This window comes from Balaenoptera acutorostrata, chromosome 5 (genome assembly GCF_949987535.1).
Source record: "Balaenoptera acutorostrata chromosome 5, mBalAcu1.1, whole genome shotgun sequence".
NCBI classification, from domain to species: domain Eukaryota; kingdom Metazoa; phylum Chordata; class Mammalia; order Artiodactyla; family Balaenopteridae; genus Balaenoptera; species Balaenoptera acutorostrata.
In genome coordinates, this window is record NC_080068.1 from 41,120,480 (window position 1) to 41,138,800 (window position 18,321).

General features: G+C 38.1%; 1 protein-coding gene across 5 annotated transcripts in view; it reads right to left on the reverse strand.

Annotated features, from left to right (window-relative positions):
• The window catches only part of ARHGAP24 (Rho GTPase activating protein 24), a 535,848-nt gene that overhangs the window by 61,076 nt on the left and 456,451 nt on the right, over positions 1-18,321 (reverse strand). For 3 of the 5 annotated variants that reach the window (XM_007177348.2, XM_057547034.1, XM_057547036.1), the window contains one exon: positions 603-810. In XM_007177348.2, the coding sequence (XP_007177410.2) occupies positions 603-810 (208 nt within the window). Of the gene's footprint in view, positions 1-602; positions 811-11,960; positions 12,829-18,321 lie in introns of those variants that run through there. The other 2 variants (XM_007177350.2, XM_057547035.1) reach the window with 1 other exon arrangement.

The window sequence follows — 18,321 nt, forward strand, 5'->3', positions numbered from 1 at the left end:
CTACTGAATTAAAAAAATTGAAGAGGAGGAGGTAATTTACAAAATATTATCAGTGTTCAACTCAGTTAGTGGAGTTATGGATGCTTTATGCATTCTTCTCTGCAACTTCCATTATTTCCTGAATTTCATCATACTATATACTTCTCCTTGTTTCCTTGCAAATCTATTCTAGATTAAGATGGAGCTATATATTTAAAAATATAATGCTTTTAATTACATTGCCAATATCCCAGTCTCTGTTTATCAACACTTCTAATATCCCTTAGCTGAAAGAATTCAAAGAAACATCAAACAAGAGAAGACTCCTATTCTGAAAATTTACTTTTCCGATGTAAAAGTTTAATACAGTTTTAATTTAGGGCCAAAGGAAAAGAATAAATAATAATGTTTTAAGGGGGGGGGGAGTATGGCAGAGAAAGACATCTAAAATATCAAATTTTTGACTCTGTAACTTAAAAACAATCCATCTTTGTGAGGCCATATAATCCGTCTTCTAAACTGTTACAACATCAATTAAGATGATGTCATCTCAGTTTACTGCAACCTTTTGGTTGAGTTTGAGTGTCTCAGTGAAGGATGGTTAGTGAAAACTTGAAATCTACCTGTCAAAGGATGGCTTCTCTCCACAGTCAAAGGCATCCTGCAGCTCCTTGACAAGGTTAGCCTGGCCCGGCAGTCGGAAGAGACCCTCTTCCTTCAGCCCCCTTTGTCGGATAAAGTCCACACACTGCTCCACCAACATTGGAGCCAGACGGTGTCCGTATCTCTTCTCATAACGGACAGTATCTTCCAGTTTCTGTCCAAAAATGCCTGGAGAAATAAAAGATCACAATGAATTTGAGAAATTCATCTTTTCCCACTTTTTTTGCTTTCTTTTAAAACTCAATGTAAAGGAAAAACAAAGATTGGAATGCTAGCAAGCATTTCACATCTGGTACTTCACATTATTACAGAATTAAATTCATTATGTACAATTCTTCAAATGAAAAGGGTTTACCTTGTGCTGCCCTTTCCCCTGTATTCCATATTTAGCCCAAAACTGAAATGGAAATACGGAGTTTGAGATATCCACTTTGAAATAAGAAATATTGCAATAAACATAATTTCAGTTTTGGGTTTTCTTTTATTTTTTCCTTTTGGGAAAAAAATTAAAAACAGAAATATTCTGTAGATAATAGTCAAATTCTACTTCTGTTACAAGTGTAACTTTAGGTCTAATTTTCATTTAGTTTAAATATTATTCATGTCTCTGTTCACCTTTTGTTTTCAATCAAGAGATGATGCCATGATTATAATCAAAGGGATAAAACCATGAAAAGAAATGCAGAATTTTCATCCATATAAAATATTTCAGACAGTGTTGGTTCTTTAAAATCTTAAACTATTAATTTATTGAAAAGAGAAGTATTTGAATTATGAAGTAGTGCATACTAAAAGTGAGGAGACAGGGTCATGGTGGTTTGTCCTAACAGGGAGGCATATATGATTACACATTGCCTAGAATTGTCAGCACATGGGGATAATAAAAATCAAAACAATTTTGATCAGTTTTATCAATGATTTTTAATGATTTTTAATTACCTACAAATGATGCATTTCTTGGTGCATGCATTTGGTACCCCACTGATTAAGAAACAATGTCTCTAAAATATATTATTATCAGTTGGTAGCTTGGAAAAATGATCAACCAATGAGAAAAGAGGGAGAAAAAGAGCCAAGGCAAATGTGATTACAATGTTTCCAGATGGGATGGCTTTAATGATCTAATGATTTTCATAAAAGGGGAAGAAAAATTAGTGTCGCGTGTTGAAACTCTGTAAGTCTCCAGAATGTTTGGGGAATATTTCAAAAACATCAGGTTCAGAATTTAACAATATGAACATATGCTTTACCTCCCTATCTGTAAAATAATTTATGTATGGATTCAGTAATGCAAAACCATCACATTCCAAGCAATAAACACTTGCTACCAAAGAGAATATTCTTAGCCTAGGTAGAAACAATAACACAACAACAAACCAAACTATTGTACACCTGGTATCAAATCTGGCACTAATGGTATCCATATATTCCTTCTAGGAAAAAAGATTGAGTTACCTGTTATTAATATTCAAATGCATATAAAACAGAATTAGAAATTAGCTTAGTTTGTAGACTTTGGAACAAGGAGATTCTCGATAATGGTGTGTTAAACATTTTCCCCTAACTCAAAAAATATTCACACCCTTATTTTGTCTTGTTATGTTTATTTTCGTGGCTGGAAAATTAAATACTTCTCCCACTTCCCAAGAGTCTTCTGGAGTCTCTAGGAAGACTTGTTTATCTTGATGAAAGAGAAAGATATAGCTGGAATTGCCAATCATGCCTTTTTCCATCTTGGACTTGGGCATGCTACCTGTGACTAAAAGTCATCTTTTGACCATTAGGCAACAGCCACGAGGGAAAGGCTGAAAGATTCACAGAGGCAACGGGGCTGAAATCACTGAACCGCTGACCCAATACCAGCAGCAACTCCTTGGAGATTTTTTTTCAATGTGAGAAAAATAAGCCCCTGTATAAGTCACCTTTCACTGGGTTTTCAGTTATTTGCAACAATGCCCATTTTTGTATGAAGTGGTGATAATGATTTTGAAGCTCTTCTAGTATTTTAATAACAAAGCTTGAAAATTGGTTATGAATGAATAATACCAAATCTTTTTCCCTGGAGTTCTTTGATGCTTATTCGCCTGGGATGTTTGGTTCTATCCTGCCAAAATTGAGGAGATAGCCTTTCAGAGGCACTTATAGATTATATTAAAACATAATGTTAACATTTGGGAATAAATCTTACATATCTGATTTTTCACTTATTGTTTTGGACTGATACATTACATAAGGTTTCTCCCTAAATCCAGCAGAAAATCTACTAAAGATGTTCCAGTTCAACTTCTATGAGCACTACAAATGAGAACCAAACTTCCAAGATTTGGTTTTATGCAGTAATGAAAAACAAACATTCTTTTCTTTTTTTTTTTTTTTTTTTTAAACATTCTTTTCTTAAAACTCTCAGGATTTCTTTTTTCCCCAAAACTCAGGGATGTGATAAAGGACGCAGTAATTTTTGCTTTAGATGGGCACTCTGGTTTTTTCTTTTTTTCTCCCCTTGTTACATATAGGCTTGCCTATATGATAAGAATTTTCTTAACAGGTATAGTAAGAAACTAAAAGCCAAAAGCCCCAACATCCTTTCATGTATTAGGTACCTAACATGCACTAAGTCCTGACATATATTCTCTTGTTTCCATAATAAATATACAAGGTAGCTATTTTATACCTTAGGAAATTGGGCTCAGAGATATTAAATAAATCACCTAAGGTTAGTTACACAGCACCAAGTAGCAGAATGGAAGTCCATATCCAGATTTAGTCAGGCTTAAAAATCTTTGCTTGTTCCTGAATACCTGTCCTCTTCCACCTTATTTAATCCCAATTATTATATGTCCTCATTTCCTAGTAATTTAAAATATTAATACATTCTAAAAGTGAAGAAAATAGCATACCTTTTCTGTGCTCTAAAAAATGGTAATAGCTAGGCTGTATTTATGTACGCCAGGCATGGGTACTAGAAGTTTACCTGCATTTCTCTGATTTAAAACTCTCAGCATTCTATGAGGTGGGTACCACCATTTTACTGAGGACGAGATGGAAGCAGAGAGTGATTAAGTAACTTGCTGAATGTCACAGGGCTGGTAAAAGATGTTGTCAGGATTTGATCAAGGCTGTTGAATTTCAGAGCCTCTGTTTGTGTATTACACAATACCGCTTAGTGGGCATAATGGCTGAAAATTGAGTTACAAAGGAAGAAATGTATCTCTTACTAGTTTTCTGGTCTCAATTCCTGTCATCACACTAGGAGTGGTGATTTCTTTTGAGAAAATGGCATATTTGGAGGGAAGTCGGGAAAAAAAAGGAGAAGGAAAAAACTCAGCATCTTGCGCAACAAAATGATTTCCTTAATACAAAGAGCTATGCCTATTTAGCAACGGAATATGTAAAAGAGTTTTAAAAATGTAGACAGTATGTACACATACTTAGAAATTCCTGTGGGAAAAATAGTAATTTTCTGCTGTTTATCTGGTCCTGCAAAGAATTAGGTAATGATTAGATGTATACTTTCCATTCTGTAGCATTGGAAATAGAATGTCCCAAACATGTTGGACTTACAAAGGTACATGGTGAGTTAACTTCCTGTGTGAGAATGTTTTTTTTGTACAGAAAGGTAGGGGGGAATTCTTTTTTAAAAGCTGCTTTAGTTAGAATTTTCTTTGAGGGAGCAGTGAAACTTCAAATTTTAAAATTAACAAAAAAGCACAAGGTCATGATCTATCTCCAGCTAGCAGCATGGAGAAAAGGACACATTGATTAGTAGATTATTAACAAGAATATTCCCTGTGGTGTGAGTCTTGTAAACAGTTGCAGCTATGTCCATTTAAATTCTCAGAGAGGTTTCACATTCCCTAACAAAACCATCCTTGGAATTTCTGCATATTTCCCCTGGAAGTATGTTGATGGTGTCATGAAGCATCACTCAGGACATGATTTTCCACTAGGCTGAGAAAGTAAATCACACAGGTAATTTTATTATATCTGTGGGAGGCTGTTTCAACTGGAGGGAGAGACAGGAGAGAGAAAAAAAAATAAAGAAAATCTAAATATCTTCAGGATTTGTGAGGTTTCTCCTTTATGTGTGATTTACATACTCAATAGCTAGAGGCAGCCTGTGACGTTATTGAGTGTGATCTAAAAAATATACTCAAATTCTACCCATCCTAAAAGATAAATAAATACAAAGCTAAACATCTTTGGACTCTCTGTGCCTTGTATTTATTCACTCTGCTCCTTGATTCCCAACTAAGTATAACTGGCTCCATTTCATCACTTTCTATCTTCTTGTCAACCTATTACAATGTGGCCTCTGACACCATCATTCCACTAAAAGAGCTTTTTCTATAATTACCAATAACTACCTAGTTGCCAAATCATTGACAGCCAAATTTAGTTTTTGCATTACTTTATGGCTCACTCCCTTTAAAACTATCAATCTCACTCTTCTTCCTGACACTTCTCACACCTTATGTAATTCTTTCCTTCAAGAATACTCTTTTCAATCTTGATCCTCAACATTTCTTAAGTGACTTTTATAGAGCTGGGTTCCCAAGCCAGGCAAGTGCTGCCACAGTGATCTTCATAATATTTAAATCAGATTATGCCTCTCTTTTGCTTCATTTCTTCCCATGGTGCCCCCTGGCCAACCAAACTCCTTTTCATGAAATACAAAGTCTCCACAATCTGATCTCTGCCTCTTCATCCACTATTCAAAGTACAAATGTTTAGGTAGCACCCTTTCTGTGCCAGGCACTGTGCCTTATCCACGCTCATTACTGCTGCTTCCTCACAAACAACATAGTCAATAACTATACTGAACTCTTTGTTGTTTCCTATATGTATTATGACTTATTACATCTTCACGTGTCCTTCTCGAAGGTAGGTCCTGCTGTCATGAGCCAGCCTAGGAAAACTTACCCTGCAAGATTCAACTCACATCATCTCTTGTGTTAAGTCCTTACTAATATTCCTTCACCCCCATCCCAGACACAAAACTTGCTATTTTCTTCTTTGCTTTCTTAACATATTGCTTTGTAATTGTTTATTTAGATGTCTATCCATACTGGACTAGTCCCTCACCAGTCAAAAGAAGATTGTACTTTCACAATTATTATAATAAAACAATTATTTTACATTTATTATTATTGTTATAAATGATATTGGATAACAGTTTATACTGTATATTTATCCTATAAACTTAAAGGAGGTTTAGGTAAATTTCCAAAAGTACTGCAGACATAAGGACTGAACTGGGAACATGAAAGACTCCAAGGCTCATACTCCGTCTACCATAGTGTCACGGTCTGAAAGTTTGTGTCCCTTCCAAACTCCTATGTTGAAAATCTAATGCCTATGGTAATGGTTTTAGGAGGTAGGGACTTTGAGAGGTGATTAGGTCATGAGGGCAGGGCCCTCATGAGTGGGATTAGTATCTTCATAAAAGGGACCCCAGAGAGCTCTCTCTCTCCTTCCCTTTCAGCCCCTTGAGAATACAACAAGAAGTAGACAGTCTGCAACCCAGAAGAGGGCTCTCACCAGATCCCAACCATGCTGGCCTGATCTCAGTCTTTCAACCTCCAGAACCATGAGAAATAAATTCCTGTTGTTTAGAAGTTACCCAGTCTGTGGCATTTTGTTACAGCAGCCTGAATGGATTAAGACACATAGGTAAACTCTCTTGCTTCCTGGAACTTAACACCAAAGTGGGTAAGGATTGAGTGTTCCATAAACATTTGTAGAATTAATGCATGCATTAAAATAAAATACTTCACTTCCTCAATTAGAGGAAATAAATGACTAACTCCAAGGTAAAATGAAACTTATCAAGACTTCTCAGGTTGTGGCACTGATTCCTATAAAAATGTGAAAACAAAAGTCTTTGATTTGTTGATGAAAAAAGCAGAAGTTAGATAACTTCTCGGTCACTACTTAAATTTTCTATTATCAGTTATTTTTCAGAGTTCCCTGTCCTTTCCATGCCATAGATTACATGCTAAGCCATATAGAGAATTTGCTTTTACTTATCCTTCTGCTTACTACAACCCTGCTAACAGAGTAAGTCGCGGTGTCACCAGGATTGTAATAATTTTCAATTAAAAGTGAACATTTGCCCACGGTAAACGGACAAATAAAAATAAAAGACATCTGGGCTTCCCTGGTGGCGCAGTGGTTGAGAATCTGCCTGCCAATGCAGGGGACACGGGTTCGAGCCCTGGTCTGGGAAGATCCCACATGCCACGGAGCAACTGGGCCCGTGAGCCACAATTACTGAGCCTGCGCGTCTGGAGCCTGTGCTCCGCAACAAGAGAGGCCGCGATGGTGAGAGGCCCGTGCACCGCGATGAAGAGTGGTCTCCACTTGCCGCAACTAGAGAAAGCCCTCGCACAGAAACGAAGACTCAACACAGTCATAAATAAATAAATAAATAAATAAATAAAAGAACGTGAATTTCTTTAAAAAAAATAAAAATAAAAAATAAAAGACATCCAATTTAGTACAGAACTAAGAAACAAAGACAGCCAAAGCTTACTTCAGTCTGTTACTAGCACTTTCTAAGCAGCCAACAAATCTTCTATGGATAGAAAACTTTTAATTCAAGAAGCTCAGAATCTATAATAACCAATGAATGTATGGTAAAATCTTGACTCTCCTTGTAGTCAGACTGGGGAAGGAGGGAGAAAAATAAAGGCCTGAAAAAAATAAGCAAGTGTAATAATGCGATAACAGTGACCCAACAGCATTGGTCTTAGACCAGCAGAGTAATTATACTCACCATTTACATCCAGGTACCAAGCCTTACAATTTACATGTATTTTCTTATTTGACACTCACAAATATTCTGCAAGGACATCTCCCTTCTACAAATAGACTCAGAGATGCTAGGTGACTTGAAGTCACATATCTAGAAAGTGGTAGATCTGGGGTATAAACACAGGTCTATATGACTCTAAAAGCCTTCCTTTTCCACTATGTTATGTTAATTCAACTCAGACATTTTTTCCCCATAGGGATGCTGACTACTCTTTCAGGATCATGTAAGAGAAAACATCTTTCCATAAACTTCCAAAGACTAAATCTGATTTCATGTAGTTCAGATGAATCACTGCTTTTCCAGATGAGTCCATGGTGAGTCTTTTATTCATAAACCCCTCAGACTTCATATATAATTTGTTGTAGTGCTTATTACAGATTAAGTAATTACCTATTTTATATGTTTCTTTATCCTCAAGGAATCTGTGAACTCATAGATTCCAGGAAACTTGTTTTGTTTGCCTTCTCACCTCCAAAATCACTTGGTAGATGCTCTGTAAAACTTTGACATGTGAATTAATGAGCTACTCATTTATAGCACCATTTAAAATTATATGGATTTGGATAGTAGCATTCTGTTGGACAAATCAATTCTGATAAATGTGATTACAACATATACAACATTAACTTTTTTATGCTTTAAGGTTAACCATCACTTAATGTATTAACATTTTCACTTATAAACATACCATCTGCATATATAGGGAAAAATAGGTTCTGAGGACAGATCAGAATACTTTAAATTAACTTTAAAGAAAATGCTGGTGTTATCCACCACCTCTGTAAAGATATTCTATTTTAATTCACTGCTGTCTATGAACTAGCAGAAAAAGATAGGTAATAATACTATACTTCACCAGCCTGCAATAGATCGTGAATCCTGGATTGAATAGACCTATTGCCATTCTTAACTTTGAGAAGAAATAAACAAATACAAATATATATTTCTTATCACAGATGTGCATAAAAGCACTTGAAAATAGCTATGAAGACGAGGTGGCCAGGTGGCAGCATAGAAGACATATAGGGGCTATAGAGTAAAGAGTATAACAGGTGAACAGAGAAGGCTGGATGAAGAAATGCGAGCCAACAATGACTTGAAGACAGTGTAGAGTGTGGACAGACTGCAGGGGAGAGACAGCATCACTGCAGAGGGGGCACCGAACAGAGCAAAGAGGTGTTACAGGAAATGGGTTCAGGGAGGAAGAGGGGATAGTCTGGGGAATTGGAAATAGTTGGAATTACTTAGAAGCCCTTGACAGTTGCATGAAACGGGACATCCTCCTGGGAGCAATAGGGACTCATGAAAAATTTCCAAGCCATGGAACATTGCTTGTTAGTACTGTTTCAGGAATACCAACTGGACGACACTTTACAAAATGAACTGTGTTGCAGGAATTTGTGAACAACGTTGGGGGTGAAAAGAGGTGAGGATGGATGCTGTCTTCAAGAGCCACTTCTAAGGTTAAAGTACCTTGTGAGCATGAAGCCATAAAGGCACAGACAACTAAGGAGATGGAACTAGAAATGGAGCTGAAAGTATATAAAGAAGGAAGAAGCAATGGGGCATGACCACTAAGTTACTGTCTAGGGGGAAAAAAAAAAGCACTGGGGAATTAATGATGCTTTATCTCCAGGAAGAGCACGACTCAGGAAAAAGACAAGATAAAGTTAGGGTTTAAAATTTTACTTTAGTATGTTCTGTGATCACAACAATCTTAAACCAGCCAGACCATTCTGACTAGAAATTAACACTGACATCAGGACCCAAAGTGTTATGCACTTCCAAGTAATCAAAAGATTGGTTAGGCTCTGTATATTACATATTAGTCTTATGGAGGTAAAAAATATATAGTTTCAAAATCAAAAGGGTAAAGAACACATTGTAATCTTTATCTCACCAGAACATAAATCCAAAGCACCACTCTCCCCAGCGTCCTGCTAATAGATGGTTCACAGTGCCTAGATTTTTTAAACCACTGAGAAAACATGTCCGGAGACCTTTATTAGCAGCTTAACAAAGAAGCAGAGGGCAGTAAAGGACAGAAGAGGTCTGTAAAAGAAAGGAACTCAGAGCAGTGAGTTCCAACAGGCACAGCATGCAAGCTGCAATCCCACCAGGCCTCTGGAAACTTTAACTGAGCTCCCCTCTTCATTCTGAGGGCCATTCTGAAGTGCTGAGCTGCCTCTTCTGTCAGCCGACCCATAACAGTAGTAAAAAATGTTTTAAATGTGGATCAGGAAAAGCAGACGCATTACCATTTTTCACTTCTGGGTGCTTTTCCATGCTTCCTGCACCCTCCCTTTTGCTTTCATTGAAAGGACTTCAGTGGATGCTCTCCAACAGGCTTGGGAGAGGAACTCAGAAACCCCTGTCTACTTCTGGAACTCCTGGAGCACCCAGGGGATTAAACAAAGCACAAAACGACACTCTCTTCTTAAGGTAGCATGGTTTGGGAACCCGGGATTGAAAGAAAAGTTCCTTCTTTTCAGTGCAGGACCTTGAATAAAGATCGAACACCCTGGGCTTCACACCGCTGCTGAAGAGAACGGCTAGTGAGGCACAGAAACAGCCTCGCAGCTCAGCCTCAGCCCGGCGCCTTCCTTCCCAGAGCCTCACCGCCTAACTGTGGTTGAGCAGCCCGTGACCTGGGAGAGGCTGGTATGAGGCAGCTCCACAGAAGGGGAGAGGGAACTTAACACAGCTGAATGCCCCCTGCGCCTCCTCTCCTTCACGGTTCTGACGGTAACCAGAATGCAGCTTTGTAAAATAAAAATCTGTTAATCCTTGACTCAAATGCTGAACATTCTTCAGATTACTAAGACTTTGCAGAGGCAAGGACAATAATTTAAAAATAGCCTACAGGAGATGATAGACGGAAGCTGTTCCCCACTCTCTGGTTGCCATTTGCCAGCCCATGGGAATTTTCTTCTTCTTCTTTTTTTTTTTTTTTTTTTTGCAGCACTGCCTTCCCTCATTGATATTTAAGGAGAGAGGGAAGAGGACATAACGAACAGCAGTGTTAGTCAGGATTCTCGAAGACATGCTATATTCCAATATGGGAGGAGAGAAGGTGGAAAAGGTAAAAAAACACTTTGCTCTGCATTTCGAAGATAAATGAATTGTCCCCAGAACATTTCATGTTACAAATGAGCAGTAATAACCTAGAAAAGTAGACCTTCTCTACATGTTTGGATAAACCCAATTTAGTTGCTGAGTGGTGGGGGAACCAGAAGAGGGGATGTCCTTTAAGCAATTAATCCCTAGCCTTTCTCAGTTTCTCTCATTGCCAATTTCTCTATCAATGATGCAGTCTTACAGTAACCATGAAATCTCTAAAGATCTATAAAATATGAGACATGTATCTCTCATTTAATTACCTTTGTGGATGAGAGAGGAATATAAATTAACACCCGAATTCCTTGCTTATAATATATGATAATTCCTTGCTTATAATATATGATAATGATCATAGCCAGATATTAACTGCTCAAAGGAAAAGACTCAGAAGGAACAAGGTTTAGTTTTTAAAAGTTCCCACTATATCTTGCTTTAAATATACGGTTTTTCTTCTCTTCTATTTTTTGTTGATTACTAGATAGAGCATGTTGATTAATAGGTGGCAAATTAAAGAAAAAAGGGAGAAAGAACAACCTTAGATGGGACTCAAGTCAGCTCCTGATTAAATTATTAGGTTACAGTACGTGACTTTAAAATTATAATTACCTAGTTCCAATTTAAATAATCATTTGATTTAATTATTCCCATTTTAAAACAAAAGGACATTTTAAAATATGTTGATACAGAAACATTTTATAGAAATACTTCATTTTACCTATGTTGTACCCTTTAACTCCCCCTGCACAAATCAATTCTGAAATACTTAGTTTCTTTTATTGATCCTAAACTTATTTTCCCACCCCTTGTTTCTGATTCTTCATATCTTTGCCCTCTCCCAATGCCACCTTATGATATATTTGGAAAGTCAAGGTGACTCCTATTTCTTATCAGTGTTAATCAATAGGGTTCAAAGCCTCCTGAAAAGGGGTCACTACAGATAATCTGATTATTACAATTTTCTCAGTAGGGGAGGGGAGGCAAGCGCAGGCAGCCAGAACCAAACCGATGTGATGGGAGCACAGAACAGTGACTCCGTTCAAGGGGGGAACAACATGGCTGCTTGATTTGAGTCTGGGAACAGCCCAAGGTAGTCTCGGCCCCTCCCCTCGGCATGGTCCGGCCAGCTCTTTGCTCTCCAGCAGTCAAGGTGATCCCTTTAGGACCACCGTTCTTTAAGCCCCGCCCACCTGGCCCATTCACAGACAGTAATAAACAGATCAATAGGAGCCTCAAGAAATAAGTATAGACAAGCAAAACCACACGTAAACCATTCTTGTACAGTTTTAAGCTCTTGGTTTCCAAACTCCCACTTTATCTGAGCGTAAACTGACCTTAAAGCATCAGAAAGATATTTTAAAAGGACATGAACATATTATGTACCTACCTTTCCGAAAACTAAAACACCGTTTAATTCTTCTGTATGTAGTTTTAGGAATGAAAGGAGTAGACGCCAAGGCACCTGAGGGGCGCCCCCCAGCACTTCGGTCTTCAGGCATCATACAGCCCCAAAATTCTGAACCCGTTTCTGGCTCCCTTTAAAACCTGCCTCTGTGTGATATCGGGATCCCACAGCTACTCCTTCTCATGTTTGTTTATTTGTTGAAGTGCTGTTTCCTAGAACTTGAAGATTTTGATCATCCAGGTCCTGGATCGGGGATAAGTTACCACCTCTCATTTACTTCTTTATGGCAAAAAAGTTCCTTTTTTCTTGCCTAATCCCCGGAGTTTTTGAGGTTTTTTAAATTATTTTTTTTGTTTCTGCAGACATTCCAAAATGTCACAGCAAAAAGAACCACAGCAAGCAAGCGGCACCTCCCATTCCAACAGCAGAATTTTCTTTCTTTTTTTTTTTTTTTATTAAGAACTGTCTTCTCAGCTGGAACTGGGGGCACTGAGATTCTCTGGAAAGGTCAGCAAATAGCCGTGAGCAGGGGAAAGAGGAACAATGACCAAAAGGCCCCTGAGGGATACTTCAGTACTGTCCTTGCTGGCTCCTTTTATCTGAGCAAAAGGGGAGGCAAATAATGGCACCTTCTCCAGAAAGCATTTCGGTGCATGACAGATTCTTTTCAGAGAACTCCCCTGTTCCTTTTACAGCACCCCTCAGCCTTTGATGCTCTCTGAGGGCTTCTCCCTTCTGTCTTCAAACTCCCGGGGCTCCCGAGAGAATCGCCACGTCAGAACAGTCCAGTGCCCGTTCCGGGCGAGGCTCCTCCTCGGATCCGTGTAGGAAGCAGCTCTGCAGGGAGCTTCTCCCCCGCTAGCCCTGCTCCTGCTCCCCTTTTCTCAATGAGAGCTGGGCGGGAGCTGGCAGGGCTGCAGCTGCCTCGTCACCACGCTGCGGCTGCGGCTGCCTTCAGTGCCCGCCGGTCACACGCAGCAGGTGCAGTCACAACAGTGCGAGGGGAGCAGGGAGAGTGCCCCGCGGCAGCCTGAACCCCTTGTTTCTGCCTTTGCCTTTGCAGTGACTCCCCTGCCGGCTCTGGTCTTGTACATACCTTTACAGCTGGCTGCCTCAGTCCCTCCAGAAACCAAACAGCCCCAAACCAGCCCCGAGGGGGTCAACTTTTTGCCCCTTCCTTTCTGCATTTATTCTCTTCCTATACAAGATTTTTTTTTTCAGATACTTTGCAACTGAATCTATTTGTGAGTGCTGATGTCAATGTGCATATCGTTAAAACATATGCGTGTATTTGTATGTGTGTGAAATAGAAAAATGTTCAAAATTTAGCAGCAAAGATTCTGCAGGTGTAACCACAAAACAAGTTAACTCATATGTGCGTGTGTTTATAAGTTTTTATACATATGTATTTGCCTGGCTATGGTTTTCGAACCAATCCTGCTTTCATCTTCTCCCCTGATCGTGCATGCACCCGCTGCACCCCAGCCCCTACGTCTACCAACCCCCTTGGTCCCAGTCACTGAACAATTTACTTACTGGGTTAATCATTCATCCACCTGGCTGCTCTATGAGCACATTTGGAATGCTAGTGCTTTAACCCCAACTGACCCCTAAGGCCTCTGGGTACCTTCCTAGCTATTTAGCAGGAGCATTAAAAAAAAGCTGTGAAGAGTATTCAAAAGATACTCCCTTTAGAAACATCATTACTCTGACTAGCATGCCCAGATAGGTAAAATTTTGTCACCGAGGGAATCATTATTATTTCTGCCCCATGGTTCGACCATTGTTTCTGCCTTCTGTGTCACAGCAGGCTGCTAGGAAAATAAGGAACTGTGAACTTGGTGGGAGCTCAGTCCCACCAAGACAATGGCAGCGCTGGACGAGAGGCACCTTGGCCCACTGAAAACATCACTTCTCTGAGCATTGGTATGGAGGGAACACACGTGATCGCAGGACTTTGGAGTTGGAATGAATCTTAGTTAAAAGAGTTTTGTCCAATGTTATTTCACAAGTGAGGAACCTAAAGATGAGGGGGTAATATCACTTACCACAGATCACACAGTGGTCTGTGTCAGAGGCAAGAGCACATAGCTTCTTAATTAACCACTGCTTGCCCATGTGCTAATTACTCATCATGAGGATTATTCACATTCAGTATTTTTACTGCCTTGGTAAGTCTCTGACTCAACTCTTTTCATAAGGAGACAGAAATATACAGGAAGGACCTGATTTTGTTAGTAGCTAAAGTTAGGCTCCGCCCTCAGATCTAATGAACAATTAATGAATTTTCACCCTCCCCAGATCCCGGGCTGGGTACTTCCATATACATTGCCTCAAAAACAATCGAACAGAAGCCCAGTGAAAAAGACAAGAATAACCAAAACAAACAAAAACAGAACCCTAAACTTTTCCAAAGTTAAATACATGTTTTGACCTCCCAACTTCTGGATTTCGCTTTTAAGCAGAAACCATGTGCTTCTCAGCATCATTAATAGGGAAGCATCTGTTTACAGGGGGGTTAATCAGATAAAAGAAAGTTGAGGTATCTAGATTCAATACTGAACTAAGTTATCAGGCTTGGTTGTTAAGAGAGGATGTCTGCATTTTGCATTTCCCCTGGTTCCCCTCCTTCATCTGAGTATTTGTAGTAACTTTGGTTTTTTTTCATAAAAAGAAATATCAAAGCCCTATATTTTATGATTTCACTTAACAGTTTTTAATTTCTAAATATTGAAAAACTAAGCAAACTCCTCAGGTGTCACCTATGTTTTAATCAAATGTCTAATATTGAAATGGTAAAGAGGGAATATTTTACATGTATAAACAACCTGAATAAGCTTCAGTGCCTCATGAAAAACTTTAACTATTTAGAAACACAGGTTTTAGAACTGCAATATAGACAATGAAATGCCCTCTTTACAATAAACACATTTAAAATGTATCCAGAGGTGGTATACAGAACTTGATAAATCAGGATGAAAAGTCACCTTCCAAATGTCTTTACAGATGCCATTTAATCAACAACCACAACAATCTTTGAGTAGCGAGAAGGAGGTTGGAAGCCAATAGGTTTTTATTTAGGATTAACTGTCTTGGATTCTATGACTAAGATAGGAAGGGGAAATGTATTCTCTAATGAAAAGCAATTATGACAATTATGACAGGAGTTTTTTAGCAGCTTTAGCAGCTTCACATATCATAGAATTCTCCTGTTTAAAGTGTACAATTCAATAGTTTTTAATATACTCAGATATATGCAACAGTCATCACAGTTAATTTTAAAACATTTTATCACCTAAAAAAGAGATCTCATATGTTTTGGCTACCAACCCACTGCAATCTCCTTATTTCCCCATCCCAGCCCTAAGCAATCACAAATCTACTTTCTGTCTCTATGGATTTCTCTGTTCTGTACTTTCTTATAAATAGAACGATATATATATATATCGTCTTTTCTGACTGGCTTCTTCCATCTAGCACAATGTTTTCAACGTTCATTCACATTGTAGCATGCATCAGTACCTCATTCTTTTTATGGCTGAACAATCCATTGTATGAATATACCACTTTCTGTGTATCTATTTGTCCATTGATGGACATTTGGGTGTTTCTACTTATTGGCATTTAGGAATAATGCTGCTATAAATATTGATGTGCAAGTTTCTGTGTGGACATACATTTTTCATTTCTCTTGGGTATATACCTAAAAGTGCAAATGTTGGGTCATATGGTAGCTCTATGTTTAATCATCTGAGGAACTGTCAGACTGTTTTCTAAAACAGCTACATTTAAAATTCCCATTAGCAATATAGGGGGGGTTTCAATTTCTCCACATCCTTGCCAATACTTGTTATTATGGAACTTTTTGATTCTAGCAATCCTAGTGTGTATGAAAGAAATGGTATCTCACTGTGCTTTTGATTTGTATTTCCCTGATGGCTAATAACGCTGAGCATCTTTTCATGTGCTTATTGGCCATTTGTATATTTTCCTTACAGAAATGCTTATTCAGATTCTTTGCCCATTTTTAAATTGATTCTAATTGGGTCAAAATTTTGATTTGCCTTTATTTTTGAGTTGTTAGAGTTATTTACATATTCTGGGTAGAAATCCAAAATCAGACATATGATCTGGACATACTTTCCTCCCATTCTATGGGTTGTCTTTCCACTTTCTTGATGGTATTAATTCAGATATTTTTGAAGGACTCAACTATATTCATCCTACTTATCAACTTTTAAACACTTTTGTTTTTCATATACTGAAGAATATACTATCAATAAGGCATGGACTTGTAATTGTGGGTTTTTCACTACTACAGTAGAACTAATAGATCAGCTATTGTGCAATAAAGCAGGAAGAAGCTCACAGTGAAAACACATGAGTTTTCTTCCTACTTATGTTACTCACAGTATGACACTTGGCAAGTCATTCATTCTCTCTGGGTCTTAATGACCTAATCTACAAAATGTGAGGCTGAACTAATAAAGTGGTTTTAAAATATTCTTGGGGAGGGGGAAGGGTAAGCTGGGACAAAGAGAGAGTGGCATGGACATATATACACTACCAAATGTAAAATCGATAGCTAGTGGGAAGCAGCCACATAGCACAGGGAGATCAGCTTGGTGCTTTGTGACCACCTAGAGGGTTGGGATAGGGAGGGTGGGAGAGAGGGAGACGCAAGAGGGAGGAGATATGGAGACGTATGTATATGTATAGCTGATTCACTTTGTTATAAAGCAGAAACTAACACACCATTGTAAAGCAATTATACTCCAATAAAGATGTTAAAAAAATAAATAATATAAAGCAAAATATTATTAATTGGTGAAAAACTTATTTTCAATGAAATACTAAGTGGAACCTCAATACATAAGATAAATAAAAGGTTTCTCAGTCATATAAATTTATTGTTTACAACTCAAATTTGTAACATTTTTAAAAAATTCAGTCAGTAAGTATAGAGGGGCTATATTAATACAAACATTTGAAACATGAGATTATGGGTGACGTTTGCAATTTTCTGTCAGGGTCAGCATTCGGTTTGGTTGTGTGTTCTCTAACAACTTTAGGAAATTCCGATGTTCAGATGAATCACAAAAGATTTCTTGCAAATTGAATGAGTACTTTAAGAGCTTGCCTTACAATCTCATTAACACTCTTCAGTTAAAACAAAGAGGGCAGGAGAAGATTTATTCTTCAGAGTATTGTTTCTGTTGTAAGTGCTCTATGCTAAAATATATCTCTTTAAAAGTAAATTTGAATCAGGCATTTGCAAAATCCCTGAAGCACATTCTGCAGGATAAAATATACAAACCAATCAGCTACTAGAGTATTCCTTCCAGGTTCATAAATTTGAAGATTAATACATAGATCCCACTAGGATCACTTGTGATACTCCTGGGCTGATAGGACCTCCTGTGGCCACTGATTTGGTGAAGTAAACTGGATCTCATTCATTTTTCTTGAGAAAAGGACAGATGGAAGAGGAGGAATGGGAGAAAATAATCCTTGATAGAAATAATCCTTCAACAAAAGTACCACTTTCAGCACATATTAAGAATCTTCCTGAACTCAGGAGCCTCAGAAACCTGATAATGGAGGGGAAACAGGAAATTTGAAAAGACATATACTTAGGCTTCCCCATAAATCCTTGACCCTGAGGGTAGCAGAAGACCTCCCGCAGCTGAGTATGTATCTCTCATGAATAGTCATGAAGATCCCTCTGCTAAGGCACTGGGATGGGATCTCAGCCCACCGGCCTCTTCAAACATTTTGAAGTCACTTACTAGCCATTTCAGTAAGTGAATAGGGTGACCATACAAGTTGTCGCCCAAACTAGAACACCATGAGAGTGAGAGGTAGCACTGTCAATAATTAGCCTGGGACAACAGTAGTAAACTACACTGTTACCAGGCAAACTGGGATGAATGGTCACCCTGGTTAGAAACCTCCCCCTCCCCCAAGAGGAGATCCTGCTAAAGGACAGACAGTTTGCAGACATGTACCACTACTCTTGTAAAATATCAACATGTCTTCCATGAATCTTTACTATTTTACCTTTAACTTAACTTTTCAACTATTTAAACTATGCTTTCGAAGTTATTCTAAAATGTAAAGAGGTCAGTCAGCTTAAGAAGCATCTGATATGTTAAGGGAAAAAAAATTCACTTCTGAATTCAGGGGGCTGACAATACACAAAAGAGAAGATAAAATAAATATGAAAGTTCTAATTGCTTTAATAAATATGAATTTAATTTATATCATTTATTTTAACTACATCAACATAAAATAACTAGGCTTTACATTCTTGGAAATACATGTTCATTATAGATGAATATTT